The sequence below is a fragment of the Ilyonectria robusta genome (genome assembly GCF_021365365.1).
Source record: "Ilyonectria robusta strain PMI_751 chromosome Unknown BGZ61scaffold_3, whole genome shotgun sequence".
NCBI classification, from domain to species: domain Eukaryota; kingdom Fungi; phylum Ascomycota; class Sordariomycetes; order Hypocreales; family Nectriaceae; genus Ilyonectria; species Ilyonectria robusta.
In genome coordinates, this window is record NW_025764437.1 from 260007 (window position 1) to 279890 (window position 19884).

At 50.9% G+C, this 19884-nt stretch overlaps 6 protein-coding genes across 6 annotated transcripts; 2 read left to right on the forward strand and 4 right to left on the reverse strand.

The window, feature by feature from the left end:
- Nucleotides 1-43: 43 nt before the first annotated feature.
- On the reverse strand, nucleotides 44-4386 carry BGZ61DRAFT_513806 (uncharacterized protein; the record flags this gene model as incomplete). The annotated part of the gene is made up of 4 exons (XM_046252188.1): nucleotides 3374-4386; nucleotides 1752-3231; nucleotides 1520-1705; nucleotides 44-1480 (listed from the first exon to the last, which is right to left on the reverse strand). Exons 1-4 carry the CDS (start codon nucleotides 4339-4341, stop codon nucleotides 44-46), a joined length of 4071 nt encoding a protein of 1356 aa, XP_046109101.1. The 5' UTR covers nucleotides 4342-4386.
- Nucleotides 4387-4648: 262 nt separating this feature from the next.
- BGZ61DRAFT_559911 (uncharacterized protein) lies at nucleotides 4649-6246 on the forward strand (the record flags this gene model as incomplete). Its single annotated transcript, XM_046255781.1, has 2 exons — nucleotides 4649-5222; nucleotides 5272-6246. The coding sequence occupies 2 exons, from the start codon at nucleotides 4649-4651 to the stop codon at nucleotides 6156-6158; spliced, it is 1461 nt and encodes a 486-aa protein (XP_046109102.1). The 3' UTR covers nucleotides 6159-6246.
- Nucleotides 6230-8835, reverse strand: BGZ61DRAFT_442369 (uncharacterized protein). The gene is made up of 2 exons (XM_046244723.1): nucleotides 7203-8835; nucleotides 6230-7160 (listed from the first exon to the last, which is right to left on the reverse strand). Exons 1-2 carry the CDS (start codon nucleotides 8708-8710, stop codon nucleotides 6611-6613), a joined length of 2058 nt encoding a protein of 685 aa, XP_046109103.1. The 5' UTR covers nucleotides 8711-8835; the 3' UTR covers nucleotides 6230-6610.
- Nucleotides 8836-10049: 1214 nt separating this feature from the next.
- On the forward strand, nucleotides 10050-12633 carry BGZ61DRAFT_559927 (uncharacterized protein). The gene is made up of 7 exons (XM_046255782.1): nucleotides 10050-10688; nucleotides 10741-10829; nucleotides 10881-11013; nucleotides 11064-11573; nucleotides 11648-11947; nucleotides 12007-12102; nucleotides 12164-12633. Exons 1-7 carry the CDS (start codon nucleotides 10230-10232, stop codon nucleotides 12392-12394), a joined length of 1818 nt encoding a protein of 605 aa, XP_046109104.1. The 5' UTR covers nucleotides 10050-10229; the 3' UTR covers nucleotides 12395-12633.
- On the reverse strand, nucleotides 12084-14257 carry BGZ61DRAFT_442376 (uncharacterized protein). Its single transcript, XM_046244724.1, has 3 exons — nucleotides 13849-14257; nucleotides 13084-13161; nucleotides 12084-13027 (listed from the first exon to the last, which is right to left on the reverse strand). Exons 1-3 carry the CDS (start codon nucleotides 13916-13918, stop codon nucleotides 12324-12326), a joined length of 852 nt encoding a protein of 283 aa, XP_046109105.1. The 5' UTR covers nucleotides 13919-14257; the 3' UTR covers nucleotides 12084-12323.
- Nucleotides 14258-17373: 3116 nt separating this feature from the next.
- BGZ61DRAFT_473058 (uncharacterized protein) lies at nucleotides 17374-18231 on the reverse strand (the record flags this gene model as incomplete). The annotated part of the gene is made up of 2 exons (XM_046248412.1): nucleotides 17374-17881; nucleotides 17912-18231. 2 exons carry the CDS (start codon nucleotides 18229-18231, stop codon nucleotides 17374-17376), a joined length of 828 nt encoding a protein of 275 aa, XP_046109106.1.
- Between the last annotated feature and the right edge of the window lie 1653 nt (nucleotides 18232-19884).

Sequence of the window (19884 nt, forward strand, 5' to 3'; positions counted from 1 at the left end):
AAGCGATATAATCAAGGTATCAAATCACATTCTGCTATGAATTCTAGATCGGGGACGAATCTAACAATGGTAGGTCAAAATCAAAGCAAATAGCTCGCCCATGATCATTTACTACCAAAACAAGGCGACTGCCATCACTCGCCTCGCACTCGGGCCTGTATTCTTCTGGGAGCCAAAGAAATGCTTTTCCATCTCGAGTTATCCAACATCCACTGACCAATATCTGGCGATCTCGCGGCTTCGGATCATCACCCGAGTCCGGATATATAGCCATTGGCTTATCATCCATGAGGAGGTGCTGTCCGTCGTCTGAGAAAACCATGGTTCTTCTAAAATCCGTGCGACGAAATGTTCTAATGTGAGCGCCAGTTCCTAAATTCCAGAGTTTGACCGACCCGCGAACTGTGGCTGCTGCGAGTGTCTTTCCATTTGGCGAGATGGCTATTGTGCTTGTTCGATGGTTCCAGTGGGGATCGAGTCGGTTGAGTTCGAATTGATATTTTACAGCACTTGTTTCTGTGTCAAGGAGACTTATGCTATTAAATATTGAGGTTGTCGCAAGTATCTTCCCGTTCGGTGAAAAGGCTATCTTATCCACTAAGGCTATCTTTGCCGACCAATATTGAGCACCGGTCATTGGGTTTTGAAGAGATATCTCATCATTGGTCAAAGCCAATGCAAGATACTTGGCATCTTGCGATAAGGCATAACACATTCGTCCCTTCTCGGTTGTGGGCTGATTGGCAATTGTTGTCACGTCCCAGACCATTAGGTTTGGACCATCAGCCAATATAAGCCTACCTCCATTCCAAGAGGACTGAAGTGGAGAACCACGGATTTTTTGGTCCTCGATGGTGGACTGCAGAGTACATGTGGCTATATCCAATATCTGTATGGAACAGGACCTCCGCATCACAAGCTTGCTGCTATCTGGAGAGAAGGCCACGGCACAGGCAGATACATCGAATCTCAATTCGTTTTTAAGAATACCTGTCGCTGCATGTAGCAGGTATGTTGATCCTCCATAGAGCCGTGATAATGCGACCACCGAGCCGTCCGGTGAATAGGCAATGTGGGTGATTTGGCCCAAGTCGACTGTGTGGGAATGCACCCCCGTTTTGAGATTCCACCAGTCCACCTTGTAAGGAATGTCCAGTGTGGCCGTAGCTAGTAGGCTGCAATCTGGAGAAAACGCTGCGCAGCCCATTCTACGGCCGTGGACTGGATTCGCGTGGAGGAAGGTGACATTTCCGGTCGACAAGTCCCACATCTGGATTTTCCCAAAAATCGAAATAGATATCAGCTTGTTTCCATCCGACATGAATGCAATGGCTAGAAGATGGCCAGTACACTCAAATGTCTGCCGATGAATACCGGTTCTGGAGTCCCACAGTTTGAGTTGCAAGTCATACGACGCCGACGCTATTGTATTGCCAGAAACAGCAAGGGCAGTGATTTCGCTTTCATGAGCCTCCAGAGTCTGCAAGCAAGGATCAAAATGAGCTTGAACCCCGCTTACGGTTTTGATACATGCCAGCTTTTGATCCTTCCAGTATTTTTGGTAGACCATGCTCTCTGTTGGAGTGAACACTAGAGCAGAACCGTATATCTGCAAAGGTGCCCGTTCAATGATTTGTGTGTGAGCAAGAGCAAACCGCTCAGTGTGTTTCAAAAACTCAACAAGACGGCTGGTTGTAGATGTGAACTACTAGAGTTAGCATTCTTCATCTACTTTCGACTTGACTGCGTACCTGAATAACACCGAGAAGGTCTTGAATCGCTATGATCCCGTCTTCAAGTTTTCCCAAAAGACACAAAGCTTCAAGCCAATGAAGGAAATGCTCGTGAAGAATTGAAGAGATGTCGATTTTGTCGATGTGCTCTTTGCTATGAACCACATGGTGCACCCAATAGACGCAAGCATACCGAAGTTCGACTGGTATGGATTGGTTGATGGTCGCCCGTTTGATAGCATCCCTCAACGTCCCAGGGTGATCGAGCTTGCAGATATTTTTGCAGAGTCCTTTACACATGCGCTGGATGCATCCTCTTGCAAGCATTGCATGTGTTTCTGGGGCGTCGACCCAAAAAGCGTTGGCATCGTTTTGTCGATTTCGGAGTAGAAAGTCGGCAAAAGACTTGTGAACGATTTCAACCGGAGCCTGGTCGGTAGTGGGAACATGCAGCACCGCGTGTAGACTTTTGACATGATCATCGACATCGTCCCTCTCAATGTCAAGCAGGACTGCCAATGCTGCGGCGGGAAGTGGGATAGCGACAAGAACGATGGCGCCCAAGACATGCAACAGGACTTGCTTTTCTGCACTGAGAAGTGCTCCAGACTTTCCAGTTTCTTCGTCTCGGTCCAAATCCTGAAAAACCGTGGCGTACAAATCCTCCAGTTGAGTCGCATTACTGTGGTGCCTCTCAAGCCACATCTTAAGTCGTCTGGGTGGCCGCCCTTTTTGATTAACGAAACGTAGGAGAGTTTTGGCATAGATAAAGAGAGGTGAGGGAGTTGTCGCTTGGCTCAATATCTGACCAAAGTCTTCGATACTCGGCCAAGGGTCTGTTTTAATGTTGTTTTCCACCTTGATTTTTGCGAGCCCGGCCTCCAAGACAATCTTGATTCCATTGTTTGTTTCTTCCAGGAATTCTCGATGTAGGTCAAGACTACAGTACGGAACCATTTCCTTGCTGAGAGTTTGGAAAGTCTTTTGGATAGAAAACACAAGCCTGCTGGTGATGAAAACGCGCAACCGGAGAGAATCGATATCGTTGAGACGTGAAAACAAACTGAGAAGGCGGTAAAGGTGATCTGGAGCATTGCATTCATCCAGGGCATCGACAATAATGACTCTTGTGGTTTTCGGTCCATCCATTGCTGAAAGAGGGTCCTGGATGAGGATTTTGAATTGATCCTCAAGAGGTTTGCTTTCCAGTTTTGGGTTCTTTGCATCCTTCAAAGACGTTCGAAGGAAGACGTCGAATTCCGGAATAGTGTTCATGAGTTGGCTTGCGATGGTTGGGAAGAATAGAGATGTACCACTTCCAACCGCATCTTGTCGTTGGAAGAAATAGCCAGCTGCCAGTTGCTTCGTGGCCAGCAGTTTAGTCACAAGACTCCGAGCCAATGTCGACTTTCCGGTGCCAGCAGGGCTATGTAGCCAAAAGAAGGTCTCTCCCTCGGCGTCGTTAACCCATGCCATGACGCGGTCAAAGGCGCTGGCCCTGGTACCCTCATAGCACTTCGGTGCGTCATGGACCCGGGCGCTATCGAATCGTGCGTCTTCAAACGTGGGAAGCTGTATGGGAGGTTGCATATTTTCCCTATTTTGTTAGAACCTGAAGAATTTGGAAGGAGGTGACTTACTGTATGTACTGGACGATCGATTCCAATAAATTGGATTCAGACCCTCTGGTAGCTGGCGAATCCATGGCTTTTGTGACAAGTTCGAATGGAATCGGCTTGCCGGAGAACTGGTCGCTGATCGATTGGTTCTGCTCTCCAAATCTCAGGTGATCCGGTAGCATCTTCACCAATGTCTCTGGGTCGTCCTTTGAGTAGGCCTCTTTCATGCCATCAATGAGTTTTGAGTCAACAGACTTTTCTCCGTCTTGAAGGTACACCATGCCAAGTGAGTAAATCAGAGCCGCACCATGCAGCATGTCGATCAATATCTCATCCCTGCTAGTAAGAGGCCCGTGTGATTTCTTGTAGATCCAATCATGTGCAGCTTTGTTGTATAACTGTTCAGAAAGAGTGGTGAGCTGGATTTCGAACAGAACATCTTGGTAGGGAGAAAGAACATCAGCGGTGCCGAGTTTCACTTTGACGCGATGGTTGGTTGCCTGATAAGCTCCGAACCAAGGAGCCCAAGTGTCACTGATTTTGCGGTCAGACGTGAAGTGAGACGGTTCGCCAGCCTTGTGGAAGGTGTCCTGAAGGAATGCGGTTACTGTATTGATGCTGGATGGGATTTCCACCACGATTCGAATTCCTGCAAGGTCATGGACAGTGTTGAAAATTTCCCCAACGTTTGAGTATCGCTTGTTCTGGTGCGTTTCACGACGTGCAGCGGACTTTCGGATAGAATCCAGGCGTTTTGGTCGGCCGGAGACGTCGCAGTTGATTTCTTTCTTATGCATTTGGTCCTCGCAGTATTTGATCAATGCGTCTACCATCATAGCATAGTCCCCTTCGAGTTTGGGCCAGATGCTGATGAACGCGTCGATGGGCGAGTCAGTGGGTTGGGCATCGTTGATTGCGGAGTCGATCTTGGCACAGAGCGGCGTATCTGAGAGACGACGGCCTCTTACAAGTAGAGACTGCCAACTCATGATGTCTCGCAAGGCCGAGATTTGCGCAACAATACGCGGTTGGGTGGTGTGATCATGAAAGAGTAGAAATGAAATTCGGGCTTCAATTGCACGAGGCTTGGTGATGGTCACATGAGTGAATCTGCTGACCTGCATGACCGCAGACCAGGCCACCAATGATAGTTCCAGTTTCATGCAGAAACAGTCGGCGCCTAACTCAGCCTCAACCCAGAAGTAGAAAACATGGAATATTCAAGTTGCGGGATATTCTTTATTAATTGCATCCTTCTCCAACAGTCAAACCACTACGAGACTAAACGGCCTGCAAATGACTCCATCCTACAAAGACTTTGTCGCGCTTCGAACCCGGTTGAATCCTTGCCTCTCTGGTCTCGCCGAACACTTAGGCAGCGAGCCTCGGAATGCAAGCACAACCGTCGTGATTGATTGCCATGGACAATCTCCGTCCGAGCCTGTATCAGTTGCAGAAGCCGACTTTTCCTGGCTGGTCAATGTCAAATCCCAAACCACCAGACTCGTCTTTATCGAAAACATCAGCCCTCGCCTCATCAGTCTTGTTGGTGAGATGCTCGACGTGGACCCCATCTTTTTCGCCAACCATGTCAACACTGACCTAAAAGACATTGAGAAATCGCCTCCCCCGCCTTCAGTTGCGCTTTTGCCGTCGCTTATTTCCGAAAAAGGACATCTTCATCTTCACTATCAACAGGTGATGAGCCTAGGAAGCGCCGAAAGGTTTAAAGAGGTTGCATACTCGTTGAAAAGCGACTCAAATATCCAGCGCAATATACGGCGTTTACCACCACTCTCTGGGAAGCAGCTGGTTCTTGCTCGAGCATGCTGTTCTGTTTTTGTGAAACAGATTAACGAATCATATATTTGTGAGTCTCCTCTCATTCGCAGCTCTCATTCGCATCTCTAACCTCATAGGCCTCTTTCTCGTCGATCCTCCAATCAACGCAGCGATTGACACGTCCAAGGAGCTGAAAAAGACCTACCCAGTCGACCCCTTGCATGGTGGTTTCGAAGATTTTGGCCCTTCTTCATCCTTCTCATCATTCTCATCCTTTGCTGGAAAAAGCAATGACATATGGGACAACACCTCCATGTTCAGCAGTCTGCTGCACTACTACCGCACTTACCCACCAGGATTCATCCCCACGAAACCAACCATCTTGGGTGTTGGCTACTACCCAGTTCGCATTGTACTCTCCGAATGGTCGGTCTATACGCTCCTGATAAGCCGCTACTTTAAATACTACGAATATTCTCTTCAAGACATGACGAACCGACTACACGACAACGACATTGTTGACCTTCAACGCTGGCGGCGTCGGAGCAAACAGAGCCAAAACAAGCTCTCAATGCTTGCCAAGTTTATCGACTACTGGACGCAGCGGGAAGACGACAGGCAGCATTGGGAAATGGTACTGGACGATATTCAGCATGTGCGCCAGCAATTGGAGTACTATAGCCAGTCTCTGGAGCAGATCGTCATGGTGGCGACGTCGATGGTACAATTGTTTGACTCTCGGCGATCAATCCTGGAGGCTATTAATGTCAGGCGCCTGACATACATTGCACTAATTTTTGTACCTCTTTCATGGGTTGCAAGTTTGTTTAGCATGTCTGATACATATTCGCCCGGCCATGAGAATTTTTGGGTGTACTTCGCTACAGCACTCCCGTTGGTCGTGGTTGTTTTGCTTCTCTCTGCCATCCCATACGACCGGATGAAGGAAGCCCTGCGAAGGATTTGGGATTGGTTTGCAAGTGTCAATACGCGAAAGTTGAGGAATGAGTCCAGCTTGGCTTAATGAGGTGGATGGATTAGACTTGGGTGAATTAAATGCACTTATACGAGAGATGTTTCTGAGGCAGATCTTTTGCTTACTCAACATGTTACTACCATTTGTAATTTACTGCATCCGACGACGAATCAAGTCAGATACCTTCTAAACTGCAAAAGTGGAACGATCCACTAGAGCTCATGCACTTTCGGGTATTCCTGTTAAACACCATGACGGGTTATCTAGTCTTACCCGCACCACATACGACGGAAGCGGAAGCACGGATGTAAACCCCCGACTTCCGCCCCGTTGCGATCACATCATTGTCACCGCCCAATCGTGCATCTCGGTTGATGTGACATATCATCTTGGGATAATCGGTTATGTGTGGCTCAACGGGCGCCGACAATTGGATTCCAGCCTGCAAAGATAATGACATCCTCGGCATCGGTTATGGATGGCTCAACACTCCTCGATACTCAAAGATGGTGTGCGAGGTCAATTCCGCCGCCCGCATCTAGCAAAGCAAACAAGTTCAGAGCCGATCCCGTATCCCCCTCCCATCCGATATTCCCTCCCCAGTACCCTGCGTCTGGTGTTTGCAGCAAGGACTCGCTTATCCCGAGAAAAGCGGAATCCAAATCCCCAAACCGGGGTGATGCCATGGCTTGAACCCCGTTGTGCTGCAGGAATGATCGATCAAGCGAGTCTCGGGATCTAGTATTTGCAGCAGGACTGGGCGCAGTGGTTTGTGACGCTGGAGTCGACGTGTCGCATGGGATTAGACCAAACAGCTGGCTTGAGCTTTCGGTGCGTCGCATCCGTTCTTGCAGCTCACGCTTCTCAAGCGACTCCAAGGCAGTTGTCAGAAGCGATTGGGCAATGAGCGAGTACTGTCGTGCATGGGTGTCATGTTTTGAACAATGATCGAGAGCTTGGATCGACATGCGAGTGTACTTTTCCAGGATCCGGCCAAAGCCGCCGAGGAGGCCAATGCCGAGTACAAGCGAACTTGCAAATAGCCACGATCTAAGAGGTCAGCATGAACCATGTGCAGAGCGGAATACTTACACCAAGATAGGAACTCGGCCGACGAGGGCTCCTCGTTCAATCAGATCCAGGATCGGGTCGACCATCAAACTTGCAGCATCGACGCACGCATCGGCCAACCTCAACTTTCCAGATGCTCCGGACCGACCGGGTGAGGCTTCTGACGTGTCTGACAAGCGCTGGCACAGTTCGTACATCAAAAAAGGCCGTGATACAAGCATCACTGCGTAGTAGTATGTCGATAGAATCTGGCATGCGCCGCTGACTTGGGCCTGGTCATGAGTCCCGGGATCTGCGAGGACATCTTTGAGCGGTTTGAGCCATCTCAGCGACCAATCCCGTAGCTGCAGTGAAATACCCTCGGTCAATTGCAATGATATCTTTCTCCTTGAATAGATTTCCGTCACAACCCCCTCAAGGATAAGAAATATCTGGACCGACGCCTGGAGAAGATCGAGTTCGTTGTCCTCGGCATGGTACGGCACAGTGCAGTCAACATCGGATGTCGCCGGCGGCCGACCCATGGAACAACTCAAGAACAGGTCCACTACCCGTAAACTCTTCCAGAGACGATCCCTTTGCCGATGGACGTCGGGTCCGAACCTGGCATTGACTTCTGTTCTGTGGATTCCGATGGCGTAGGCGGCCCGGACGGCGATGCCAAAGAACAGGAATGCGCCGTTGATCTGACACGAACAAAGCATGTAGACGGTGACGAGCGTAAAGGCTTGGACGGCAGTGACACTGAGGTTTCCGCTCAAGTTCGAGAATGCCTTGTCGCGCGCGTACTCAAAGTAGTCCTGCGCAAGCTCCTCGTCGTCCATCTGCCGGCCGATGGCCAGGACGAGGAAATTGACAATTGACGTCGCATCGTCGGGTTTCTGGCTGAGATTCGCCCACTGCACCAAATCGCCAAGAAGCCTGCTATCGAACAAATCCACCAGTCCCGTTGACGTCGACAAGTACGTTGAGACGGCGCGAGGAATGTGGTCCGGACACACGACAGGCACTCGATGGTCTCCGGATGTGCGACGCGATTGATGCGCAGGGGCATTTTCCAGCACCGAGTACCGACTGGATTGCGGTGCAAATGCATTCGGGCCAACCTTTTGTGTAACGAGCTGTCGTACAGACTGAAAAAAGGACAATGGCGCGCAGTCTCCGACAAAGATCAGCTTGCCCTGGGCGTCACAGACCAGCCGCGCCTCTCTCGGAACCTCGGTCTCGTCCTCTGGCGACGCATCCATCCTCTCATGAGTGGACGCCGGCCTCGCAAGGTCCGTCACCGGCGTCGCAGGCGAAGGATTCCTTGTCGACCTGGCGCGCGACTCCCTGTCCGAATGCGGCGGAGATCGCGGTGGTTGCCCGCTTCGTCGACGGCGCTGCGGCGAATAGTGACATGCGTGAGGCCGCTGCCGGCGGGCGCAGTAGCTGCAGGGCACTTTGCCGTCGCACTTGACCTTTCGAGCCTTGCAGCCATCGCAGGCATTGGCGATTCGGCTGCGGATGTAGTGCTCTGGCTCTGACATTCGCGGATTGCGGCTGTGTTGCGGGTGAGACGCGGATGTTGCGGTGAGGTTGTGTTACCGTGGACGAATTGCGGAAGCACTGTGGCGAAGCGACGGAAGAAATCCTTAGCTTCCGAGGATTCCTGTGGGCATCCGCCATGAATGAAAGGTCTACGCCGAGTCGAGCGCGCGCGGATGGACCGGCGACTAAATAAAGACGCATCAGCTCCGAGATCCGGGACGATCCGGTCGCGATCAAATGCCGATGGCTGCCGTCTATCAACGCCAGATTACACGCTAGATTACATGCTAGATTACAATGCCGAGGATTCAGATGCTGCATGTCATGGTGATGTCCACATCTGTTCCTTGCTAGCACGGCCATGATGTTACCGAATGAAGATCAATACCATCACTGTATATCCAGAGTTCATTCTCCGCATGGGATATATTCACCTGACCTATCTACCACGTGCATGTTGATTTCTTGGTCGTTGCGCGGGACCGGTTGGAATCTAGAGCCGACCAATCTCTCTCTAACACGCACCCATCCAAGGCGAACCACACCAGCGTACTCCCGGTCCATGTCTTCGTCCGCCTTATTATCATCAGTCCTTTTCTCCTCTAGGAGGATCTAGCCACACAGTCGCCAACGACTCCTCGGCCCGCTGGGGCGCAGCTCAGTCATCCTTGCATTTGAGGCCCTCGGCGCCTCGCAAGGCAAACATGTCGTCGATAACCGGGGCTGTCCACTCCTCCCCTCCAACGAGGCCTCATATTTGCTTCTCTCTTAAACAGTACAGAAAGTCGGTCAACACCCACACTACCATTTCTCGATTCGCGAATTTTGAAGTCAGGTGCACCCATTTCCGCCCTCGTCCGGTTAATGCAGGTGGCCTCAGCCTCACTTTTGACGGACAGAAGACTGGAGCCCAGCCCGACGGAAGAAATATGTCTTGATCCTGCGAGACCCAAAATATGTTGCTATTCGCGGAATCCACGAGGCAACGAGGCGGCGAGGCAACCATTTACTCAACTGGTTCGCCGGTTTCGCAGGTATCGAGATGATAGGCCACATAACCGACTTAAACAGCTTGATGCCCAACACGCTGCACCTACTTCGCCCTGCAACCACTTCGGACTGATCACAGGAGCTTCAAAGACCTATGGCCTTCGGTAACGGGTTAGAAGGCGACGATGGCTGAGCTCGGATGCAATCGCATCGAATTGTGTGCTGCCACGTCTTGTATCAGCCTGGCCTTGGCGAATAGGATGCAGTATTCTGCGTCTTGGTCGGGCAGTAGAGCATTCTTTGACTTGTTTTGCCTTGTTCCCCGATAGGAGTAGCTCGGGCGCCTACTTGCTGTTAAAACTCGGTGTCGACATCCAAGAGACACATAAAGAAGCATGTCCCTGATAGTTTGAATGAATTATCAAACCAAGTCCGGGCATTTCAAATCAGTTGGTCCACTCCCTTTGCTCTATAATGAAACACCCCCTGGCGCATGGCTCCGGGCTCCTTTAGTTCGTTTTACCCGGTATGATGAACTCAGGAGCAGCTAGGCAACCTAGAGGCTCGGCAAGGAAGAAGAAGAAGAAGAAGCTTAAGAAAAACAGGCATCAACATAACCCAGTCAGAGACTACCAGCGTGAAGGCTCTATCTGGGATCAGGAGTTCATCCCTGAACCGTTCCGTATTTGGCAAATCGAAAATAGGCCTTACATGGAGGTGTGGGAAGAAAACAACTCCGACATAAGCCGAGCCGCCTTTTTCATGATAGAGTCCGGAGCTGCAAACCGAGTCATGCCTCAGGTCGAGCTCGTGGCAGCCTTTTGCCCCGACATTGTCTTGGAAGAACTAAAATCCGGGTGTCTAAATGCTACATCGACCCCGGTGTCTCTTCTCGACGATCGAACGAACGATGGGGTGTGCGCACTCCCCCGAGATTACCTTGGTCCTCTCACTGCGCACCAGCTCTATGTAGAGTTGGCAAAAAAGGTGACATGGTCCTTGTGAGTTCTGTCTGAAATTCCGTCCTGACATCTTCCAGAGGTTTCACTGCAACGACGACTTTCCGCAACGCAGCAGGTCCCAACAGACAGCACAATCACCTCAGCGGAATGCAGACCGCCGTCTAATGTACGAGAAGCTCATCCTTATTCCTTCCATGCTCACATCTACTCTATCCAGATTCATCACCGACCTGAACCGCTGGGCATTGATGGCCATCATCTCAACGGCCTCCATTAATCAAGCTCGGGCGTTGAGGGATAGCTTGTACCGACACCTAGCCTTTGAGAGCTTTATCGGTGCCGTTCCTCCAGTGAGAAATCAATTCCCTCAATTCTCTTCGTGGCCCTGATTTCGGTTCAGCCAAATGGATATGCGACTTTCCAGCTAGCGTTTGACCTACCATTTTTCGTCCTAAGAACGGCGCCGCGACACCGACCGCCGCAAGATCCCCGAGGAGTAGGAGAAAACAGCACTCTCCGGAAGGTCACAGATTTGAGTTTCCTTTTAAGAAGGCCAATGAAATCGGACCCTCTCACGGAAATTGACTTTCTTTGTCAGGCTCAAGTATCCGTTCTTATTACAGGTCCGGACCCTTGGAGATGGGTGGCATATTGTTTCGCCGACACATACTTTGAGCACGAAACGAGACGGGATAGCGCCGAGTCGTATGACGACGATATGGTGTTCGATGAAGATGATGGCAGTGTGCTTTGCCAACCTGACCCCTTTACCCTTGGAGAGCAGGATGCTAGCCGGCCGATTTTAACTCCTCGGGAATACTTTGTGGTTGTTCTGGAGTCGCGACTACGACATGCAAGAGACGAATGGCACGTATTAGTAACGAAGTTGCGGCGTATGATTGACGAATACGTAAGTATTCTTGCTTCTCCGACTTCCTCGTTCCTTACAGAGCTTACTAGGCCTCATACTAACCGGACCTACAGATTGAGACCTGCCCAATCATGACGGCAGACACAACTTCCCCAAGTGCTGATGATCCCGCTGCTGTGAGGCGATCTCGTGATTGGGCTGTGAAGACCAAAAAGCTCCTACGCCAATTGACTCAGAACCTCACCGCCACGATCAACCAACTGGAGTCTTTCAAAACGGATGAGACTTTCACGACTGTCACGGGGCCTCGATCAAGGTACATTCCTGTGATTCTTGCCAACATAAAACAGCTTGGAAAGTTTTTGCAAGACCTTGAGTTTCTCGGCCATGATTGTGATGGCTATACTGCCGGAGTAAGAATGAATCAATCATGATACCGCAGCTGAACTCCCGCACTGATTCCATTGAATAGCTGTCATTTTATCTGAGCCACGAGGGCAATCGCGATGCAAAGGCCCAAGCCCGCGCAGCCAATTCTGGACAAATGATGGCTTTTGTCATGTTATTTGTAAGTAACACTCATTCGAACAACAAAATATTCAGTGTACAAAGACTCATTGTTTCCCCAGATATTCACCCCTATTGCACTTGCAGCTGCAGTATTATCGATGCAGGAAAAAGCCATTCCTCCACCCTTCCGACCAAACAGTAGTTCTTTCGTCATCCTAGTATTGGTATTCATGGTCTTGGTGTGGTCAGCTATCGGCGCGCTGATGAATTGGGAGCGAATTAGAGACGGCATAAAAGATCTCCTTCAACCGGAGTTGTACAACGCAGACATAGAGCACCAAGAAGGATAAATTCATAGGTCGATCGAATGATAATATCGAAGTTTCGCAGTTGACAACGTAGATAAAACGATCGTCCTCGAAGTTTTAAAATAGAGTGTCTTAACTGAGCTATGATGATGATCTGTTGGTGGGATATATGTGTTGAGTGCAGACTACACCCTAGCAGAACAGCTTGGGTCACAGGAAATGGCGAGACAAGTGGAGAAAAGAAGTAGCGTGCTACATACTCCATTCTCACGTCTGATAGTGCAAGGTAAACGTGTGCGTGGATGGAGATAGTCGAACGCGATGGTGGCGTGCTGGAGGAAAGGGAGTGCGCCGAGGTCTGGTAGGGGGTGGAGGCCGGCGGTATTGAACTGCCGTTGGTGGTAGGGCTCGTACGAGTGCGGATTGTCCTCGTCAGGTTCGTGGTCGAGGCCAACCCCGTGGCTCTACTCCTCCTGTGAGCGGATATGATGCCAGTTGGCTCACTGAGTTGAGCCAGGGATGCAAGCATTATTCCTTGACCACGATTTTTTCCACCCTGCAATAAGAGCAGCGTGGTGTTCCGCATCCTGGGCAGGAACCAACGCTGACTTTCATGCCACCATACATGCACGCACAGCAATTCCAGATGAAGACAGTGCGCTTCTTCCGCGGAGCCTGGGTGATGCAATTAGCGTCCAAACCAAGAGAATGAATTCATGTATTGGACCTACAAGCTGGCGAACATGGTCTGTTGCAGATCCGATCCCAATATGCCCAGTGAGGGCGTCGGCCTCGACCTCGGCGCATACCTAACGAAGGTTACACACTTGACTTATAGAAACTGTGGTTGATGTGGTTCAATTTACTGACTCAGGAGTTAGCGGGATTGTTCGTTCTGATACTGGGGGCTTATTAGTGTATACATACAACCAGAGCCCCCCCCCCCCCCGGTGGCTAAAGGCGACGCCCTAGCCCCACCCGACGCTCTTAACATATCTCTACTAATAGGGTCAGATAACCTCTGTTAATAGAGTCAGGTAACCTCTATATATACCGTCAAGTAGGATTACCTGACCGGCTTAGATAATATCTTTTGTACTGACTGCTGCGGCTGGCTTTTATATCTTTTGACCTTCTTTTAGTAAATTAACAGAGTACGGTCGGCCTGCTGCGACCTATGCTGCGCTCCGGGGCACCCTCTATCGCTGCGCTCTTATGGGGGCTCTTATTCTTCGGCCTTACTTAAGATAAAGGAAGAATTTGGATATTCAGCTTGAATGTTATCTAAGCTGGTTACGTAATCCTGCTTGACGGTATATGTAGAGGTTACCTGACTCTATTAGGAGGTTACCTGACCCTGTTAGTAGAGATATGTTAAGAGCGTTGGGTGGGGCTAGGACGTCGCCTTCAGCCACCGGGGGGGCTGGGGGCTGGGGGCTGGGGTGGCTGAGGGGGTTGGGTTCCAGTTGTCATCCCACTCGGCTTATTACACTTACTGGTTGGGAACGGTGCGGGACTTCGAGGGCGGATCCGCTCGCAATGTGACGCATATGTGCGCTCTCGCATGCTGTGCCATGGTGTCTCATGGTTTTTGGCTATTGTACCTTCCACGGTTTTTTTTAAGGCACCTCGCGGGTAGCTTGCGGGGATCTCAGCCAGTAACGGAGTAGGGACTCGGGGATAGCTGGAATCAGGTGATGCACAGTCCGAGGTAGACGTCTTCCCAATTCTCAATTCCGCTAACGCCGGGGGGGCTCGTGGCCTTGCCGCAAACCGGAGATTTGCCACTGCACTGGCTACCAATTGAGGACAGCAGCCGCCGGAGCGATCAAGTCGGTAATGGCGAGGCAGCAAACAGAAGCTTTGGTGGGGGAGCAGTGTGGTATACGGCCCGACATTTTCTGGGAGCAGGCGTCAACCTTTATCTTTATACTTGGTTGGCATCGTCCAACCTTACATCTTTCTGTGTTTTATGCCAAGCTACTCCGTACAGGCGAGTACCTTGAATACCTGAGCACGAGTCGATTCCGAACATGTGGTACGCGCGAACAGGGATCCGTAAGTTCGGCCCAATTAGGATTAGCGAGGTCTAGGCCCTAGCTCATTATCTTGACAGCGGAAATGCTTCAGGGGCAGCGGAGAACCTTCTCAACCGTACGGAGTAGAAGGTTCAAGAGATACCTGGTCTTTTATAGCCAGCTCAGCTGTAAATAAGGTATTAGCTAACTGAATCATTTGCCGGCTTTAATCCGATTTGTCCCAGGTCGCCCCCTGATGCACTTCCGCTATCAAGGAGATACGCCTCGTCCATCACACACCTCATTCTCTCAATAACACACTTCAACGGCAGCAGTTCGCTTCTCTCGCTTCTCAAATCTCTGCCTTCCATTCGAGGTTCATCTTAAGCTGTCGGCTCGCCAGCGTATGCACTGTGCCGACGGGAAGGGTCAAAAAAGAATCGGTAGTCGGGTTCTTGACTTGGATCCCGGTTGGGGAGGTATTCCAACATGCAAGCCAGGATTCCAAATATGCACAGCCCCAGGGCTAGCATAGACATGATCCAAACCCGCTTTCCACTCATCAAACTAGCCTCCCTGGACTTTTCAAGGGGAAAACCCACAAGACCGGAAGAAGTTGAAAGGTGGATTCACTGTCTCAGTTTTGCTCGTCGTATCCCCCTGTGGCTCGGTGCACAGATAATAAGCAAGCAATCAACCAAACGCTGGTCGTTTCGCTTGCAGCGCCTGAAAAATGCGGCGCCAATTTCTGTCACAATCCGACATGCCGAGAGAGAGTTGACCGAGCTGACCGGTCCGGGTCTTTCAACGCCACCCACCCTTGAGCCTTGTGCGATGAAACATGTTCAAGAAGAAGATCGACCAAATTCGCTAAGCCCAATACAGATAAAGTCTTAAATCCCATCACGTGCGTTATCCGTTCAAGTACCTACTACGTATGCGGCAACCCCATCCTGGCCACCCTTAGGGACATTCAACCATTCAAAAACAATGGTTGAGAGGTACACCAAGCCTCACAAATTATGTAGCAGTTGATTACATTATCCCTGGTGCCACAAAGATCTACATTCGATAGCTCAAAACAACACCAAAACTACTATTCACTAATTCCTCCGCCGTGCCAATCAAGACCAGCCAGGGTCATTTGTGGAGATTCAGAATGGACCTGCCGCATATTTCAAGGGATAGCAAATGAGCCTAGCGGCTGGACTGGAGCCGCCGTGTAGTTGAAGGGAGAATGAGGCTGCGATTAGCGACCTAATTCCGCTTCCCGTCTGTGCCACAGGGCTGTCGTGATGCGAACTGATTTAGCGTGGCGCTACTCCGAAACTATGTACCCACGATGGGCGGTTGTCTCCGCCACTTACCCCCATTAAAAATTAATTCAACACTGCGCGCTCCTCGATGGGTCGTTGGCATTACATGTAGCTGTCCCCAGCCATGAAAATTCGGCAAAATCAAGCTTCACTTCCATACCGCCTACACAGTACGTACTCTTGGCTTCAGGCCCGGCTCCTGCACACCCATCAATATATAGGACATTGGGACACTGTGCCGTTGAGCGATTCGGTGCCAGTCACGGAATGTGACCCCTGTCGGCACCCTGCTAGTCTCCTCGACACGCTTGGACTGGACAATGTTCCCCCCTGATTGTTGTGGACCAGATCAAAAAGCCTCCTTGGCTCGGCTCTCAACCCGCTCTTCCGCACCAAGGACAGCGGATAATGAACCATGCATGTCTCACTTCAGCTAGCCGGTACCTGAAAATGGAGCGGAAACAACAGCTTGGTGGTTTAGTACCTCGCCAGGCTACCAGGGGAGCTGGAGTTGGGGTGTTTCCAGGTTTCAGTTGTCACTATTACGGGCCCCAGCGCTGTACAGGTCAAATCGTATCCACATTCGTTCACCTCACCCTTGCCAAATCCTTTCAGTCGCTCACTATTACAGCAATCAGCTCAACTCAGCGCTACGCTCCTCATTTATGAGAAATAAGTGTATTTATAATATGGAACAATACTTGTGGAGCAGGTTAATATGTGCAAAGTTGAGATAAAAGGATAAAGGCTTCAATTGAAGGTGGCGTGGGGATGTGAAACCTGCTGTATGTTAATGCAGTTTGGTGTCAGTGACCTGTGTGTCTCTGCCCATGTACCTAGGCATTCGGCCTAGCCAGCTTCCGTTACGAGTACCTTTGGTTTTTATCCTGCGAAGCCCGGTGTTTACGCACGATTGGGTAGAATCGCCGGGTACTAGTAATCTTCATGGACACGTTGCCGGTGTGGCAAATTTCTGTGTCGGAGATGAGACAACGCCAGGTTACGTAGGATGTTTGTCAGTTCTCAGGATGTGACGATACACGTAATCATGATGCCTGCACTTTTGATACGCTGCTGACCACATGTATGGGTAGGATTTGATACGTGCTAGGTTTCCTTCGGTACAAATAAAGCTACTCTACACGTCGCGTCGAGGGCAACGCACCGTAGTACGTGAGGCATTCTTTGGGTCTACCTTGCCAAAATCCTCGTCAGCCTCAAACTTCATGAGCATGAACCCACTCTTCTTGACGCGCTAACCTGTGACAATCTCTATGATTGATCGTCATTGAGGTATTAAACTCAGAATACGACCAGTCAACAAAGTCAGATCACACGCGACAATCCTCTTCGCCCAGAAATTGTTATTGGGCGGGGACTGTCCAGCATGTGCCTATTACGAGTAGGACTAAGATATTTTTAAATCGTCACGCGGCAATGAGGTGTGCTGGTTCCGGTGTTTGGTGAGACGCAACGGGACAGACGGGTATGTTGTCCGACCTGACCTGAGTCAACTACCCGTCCTCCGAACTTCAAGATCGGTTCTATCTGACTTCAATCTCCGTTCTACCCGCAATCCACTTTGTGGTATGTGAGGGAACGTATCACGGGCGGATAACATGGGTGACTGAGTCCCCTGACCATTTTCAAATCCACAAGTTCTTTTTTCCTTTATTCAGTGATAAATCTACCGACAAGTATAACCACCGTCAATGACAATATCCGCACCGGTGGTGTAAGTGCTAGCATCGCTAATGAGATACACATAGGCTCCCTTGAGCTCCTTTGCGTCGCCGTTACGTCCTATGGGAATCATGCTCCTCCACAGCTCTTGTGTTTCGGCATCGATGAAGTCGGATAGGCCGGTGTCGATGTAGCCGGGCGAAATGCTGTTCACGCGGGCAAAGTCTCGCCACTCATTGGCGAGAGACTTGGCCAGATGGATGCAGCCGGCCTTAGCGACGTTGTACGAGGTTTGCTCCTGAGGGAAATTCGCGACATGGCCAGACATGGACGCGGTCACGACGAATGAGCCGTGACCCTGCTTCTTGAAGTGGGCTCCGACGGCCTTTGCGCAGTACGCCGTTCCATTGAGGTCGACCTGGATGACGTGATCCCAATCCGCGGCAGTGCCATCGACGACACCGGCGTTGGCGGTAGCACCCGCACTGCAGTTGTTAGTCACGAGTGTTGACCTGTGGGACATCCATTCCGGCTTGACTTACTTAGCAACGAAGCCATCGATCTTTCCGAAATCGCCGATGACGTCGTTGACGAAGCGCTCGACGTCGTTGTAGTCGGCAATGTTGAGCTTATAGGCCTTGACCTTGACGCCGTAATCGCGGGTGAGCTCCTCGACGTTCTTGTCGGCACCCTCTTTACGGGAAGAGTAGCTGATGGCGATGTCGGCACCCATCTCAGCGCAGCCACGAGCAGCCTCGATACCCATGCCGCGGGGTCCTGAGGCGCCAGTGACGACGACGACCTTGCCCTTCAGGCTGAAGAGGTCCTGGAGCTTGGAGGCCTTGGGGATTTGTTGAACCATGGTGGCGAGTGAGGGGGAAAAGTGTCTAACGTGGTGTATGGTGGTAAGTTTGTATGAGGATGGACGACACAAGTGCGACTTGGGGAGGGGGAGTTTAAGAGTACGCGAGGGCAGAGCTCTTTTATTTGTACCCAGCAACCGTCTCTCGGCACGAGCGGGGATCGAGCCAAACGAAACACGCATTCTACGGGAAGACACCGTAAAGGGAATGGACGCCATGGCACGGACGGCGCAGTTGCGTGGAGGTGAGGAGGCGAAGGGAGGAGAGAATTGAGGTGGAAGGATGGACCCGTGGATCCAGTGATGTCATCGACGCTGGTTGCAGAGCTGTCATCCCCCAGCGAACTCACCAGCGCCGACAACATGTCGCAGGGTGAGGCCCGAAAGTTACAGAGATCTCGACATCGAAGCTATCAGAGGGCGTTCACCTTGCACAATAACTCGGTGAGAAACGACACCTCATGGTGAGGCCAACCACTGAGGCCTCAACCGACGCCGACTGCAGGTGCTGGCAACCAACAATGACACAACTGCGCGTCGTTCCCCCCGATTTGGCACCTTGCAAGGATCCCACAAACTGGTGGGACCGCATGAACGCAAGTGAGGGGGAGCAGGACAAAGCCAATGAGGGGCAATTGAGCGCATTCGGTCAACAAGAAGCGTCAGCGCCACATGATAAGACCATGCAACCCTCAAGTGCGCGTTGAGATGCGATGAGATGCGCTTTGATGCTTTCTAAGAGAGGATGGTATGCGGGGATGCGTTAGTGAGTACGAAAGGTTACCCGGTGAGTACTTAGGTCGCCCAAGGTCGCCCGGTGAGCAGGCCAAGAGCACGAAGCTATTGCCGTGGTGACCTTGATGCTTTCGTGCGGCAGAAATGCACTCACGCGCCATCATCGACACCACCATGACCAACTTCTGTTACCCTTGCTCGGCCGGCAGTTCGGATTTACTACTGTAAGCCCACCTAAGCCGTCATGCACCGCTCCCATCCTTTCTCTTCTCACCAATAATAGCCTCGCCGAGACACCGAGCTCAGTGAGTTGTCAAGGCGGGTCGACCAGCTCGTAACCCATTCACAGTCCCCAACTAACTCAGATCCTTGCATGGTTTTGCTGGCTGAGAAAAAGTCTCGGCTAAATGACCAACATTGAGAACTAACCTTTACTCCTGCAAGCCGTCTGCAGATGTCCCACGTAATTGACTGCTCCGCCCTCAAGGTCGATGATGCTTCCTTATGACGTCACCATGCTTACCCCCACGAACGATTGCCTCATCTCCAGGCTGTCATATCATGGTGAGTATCGATCTGTTTCTGGTGACATGCATCTTCGCGGTCCAGTTGAAGTAAATCAGATCATGACAATCTCACACCTCACTGGTCCGCTTGAGCGTCGCGATGCTTCAATTGTCGCGGCATCACACCTGTTGCGGGGCTGAGTTGAGAGCTTAGGGGGTTTACCCCGCTAAAGCAGCTTCCGTGTGCTGTCTCCACAGTTGATGTTAGTGGTTGCGAGTGCTGTAATTTTAGTGGCATCTCATTCACTATTGTACCCGTGATTGAGTACACTTTTTTGGAGGCAAACAGGTGGAAATCGATGTACTGTCAATACATCTCATTCGCTGATATCCTTGTCCGTTCAAACGCCGC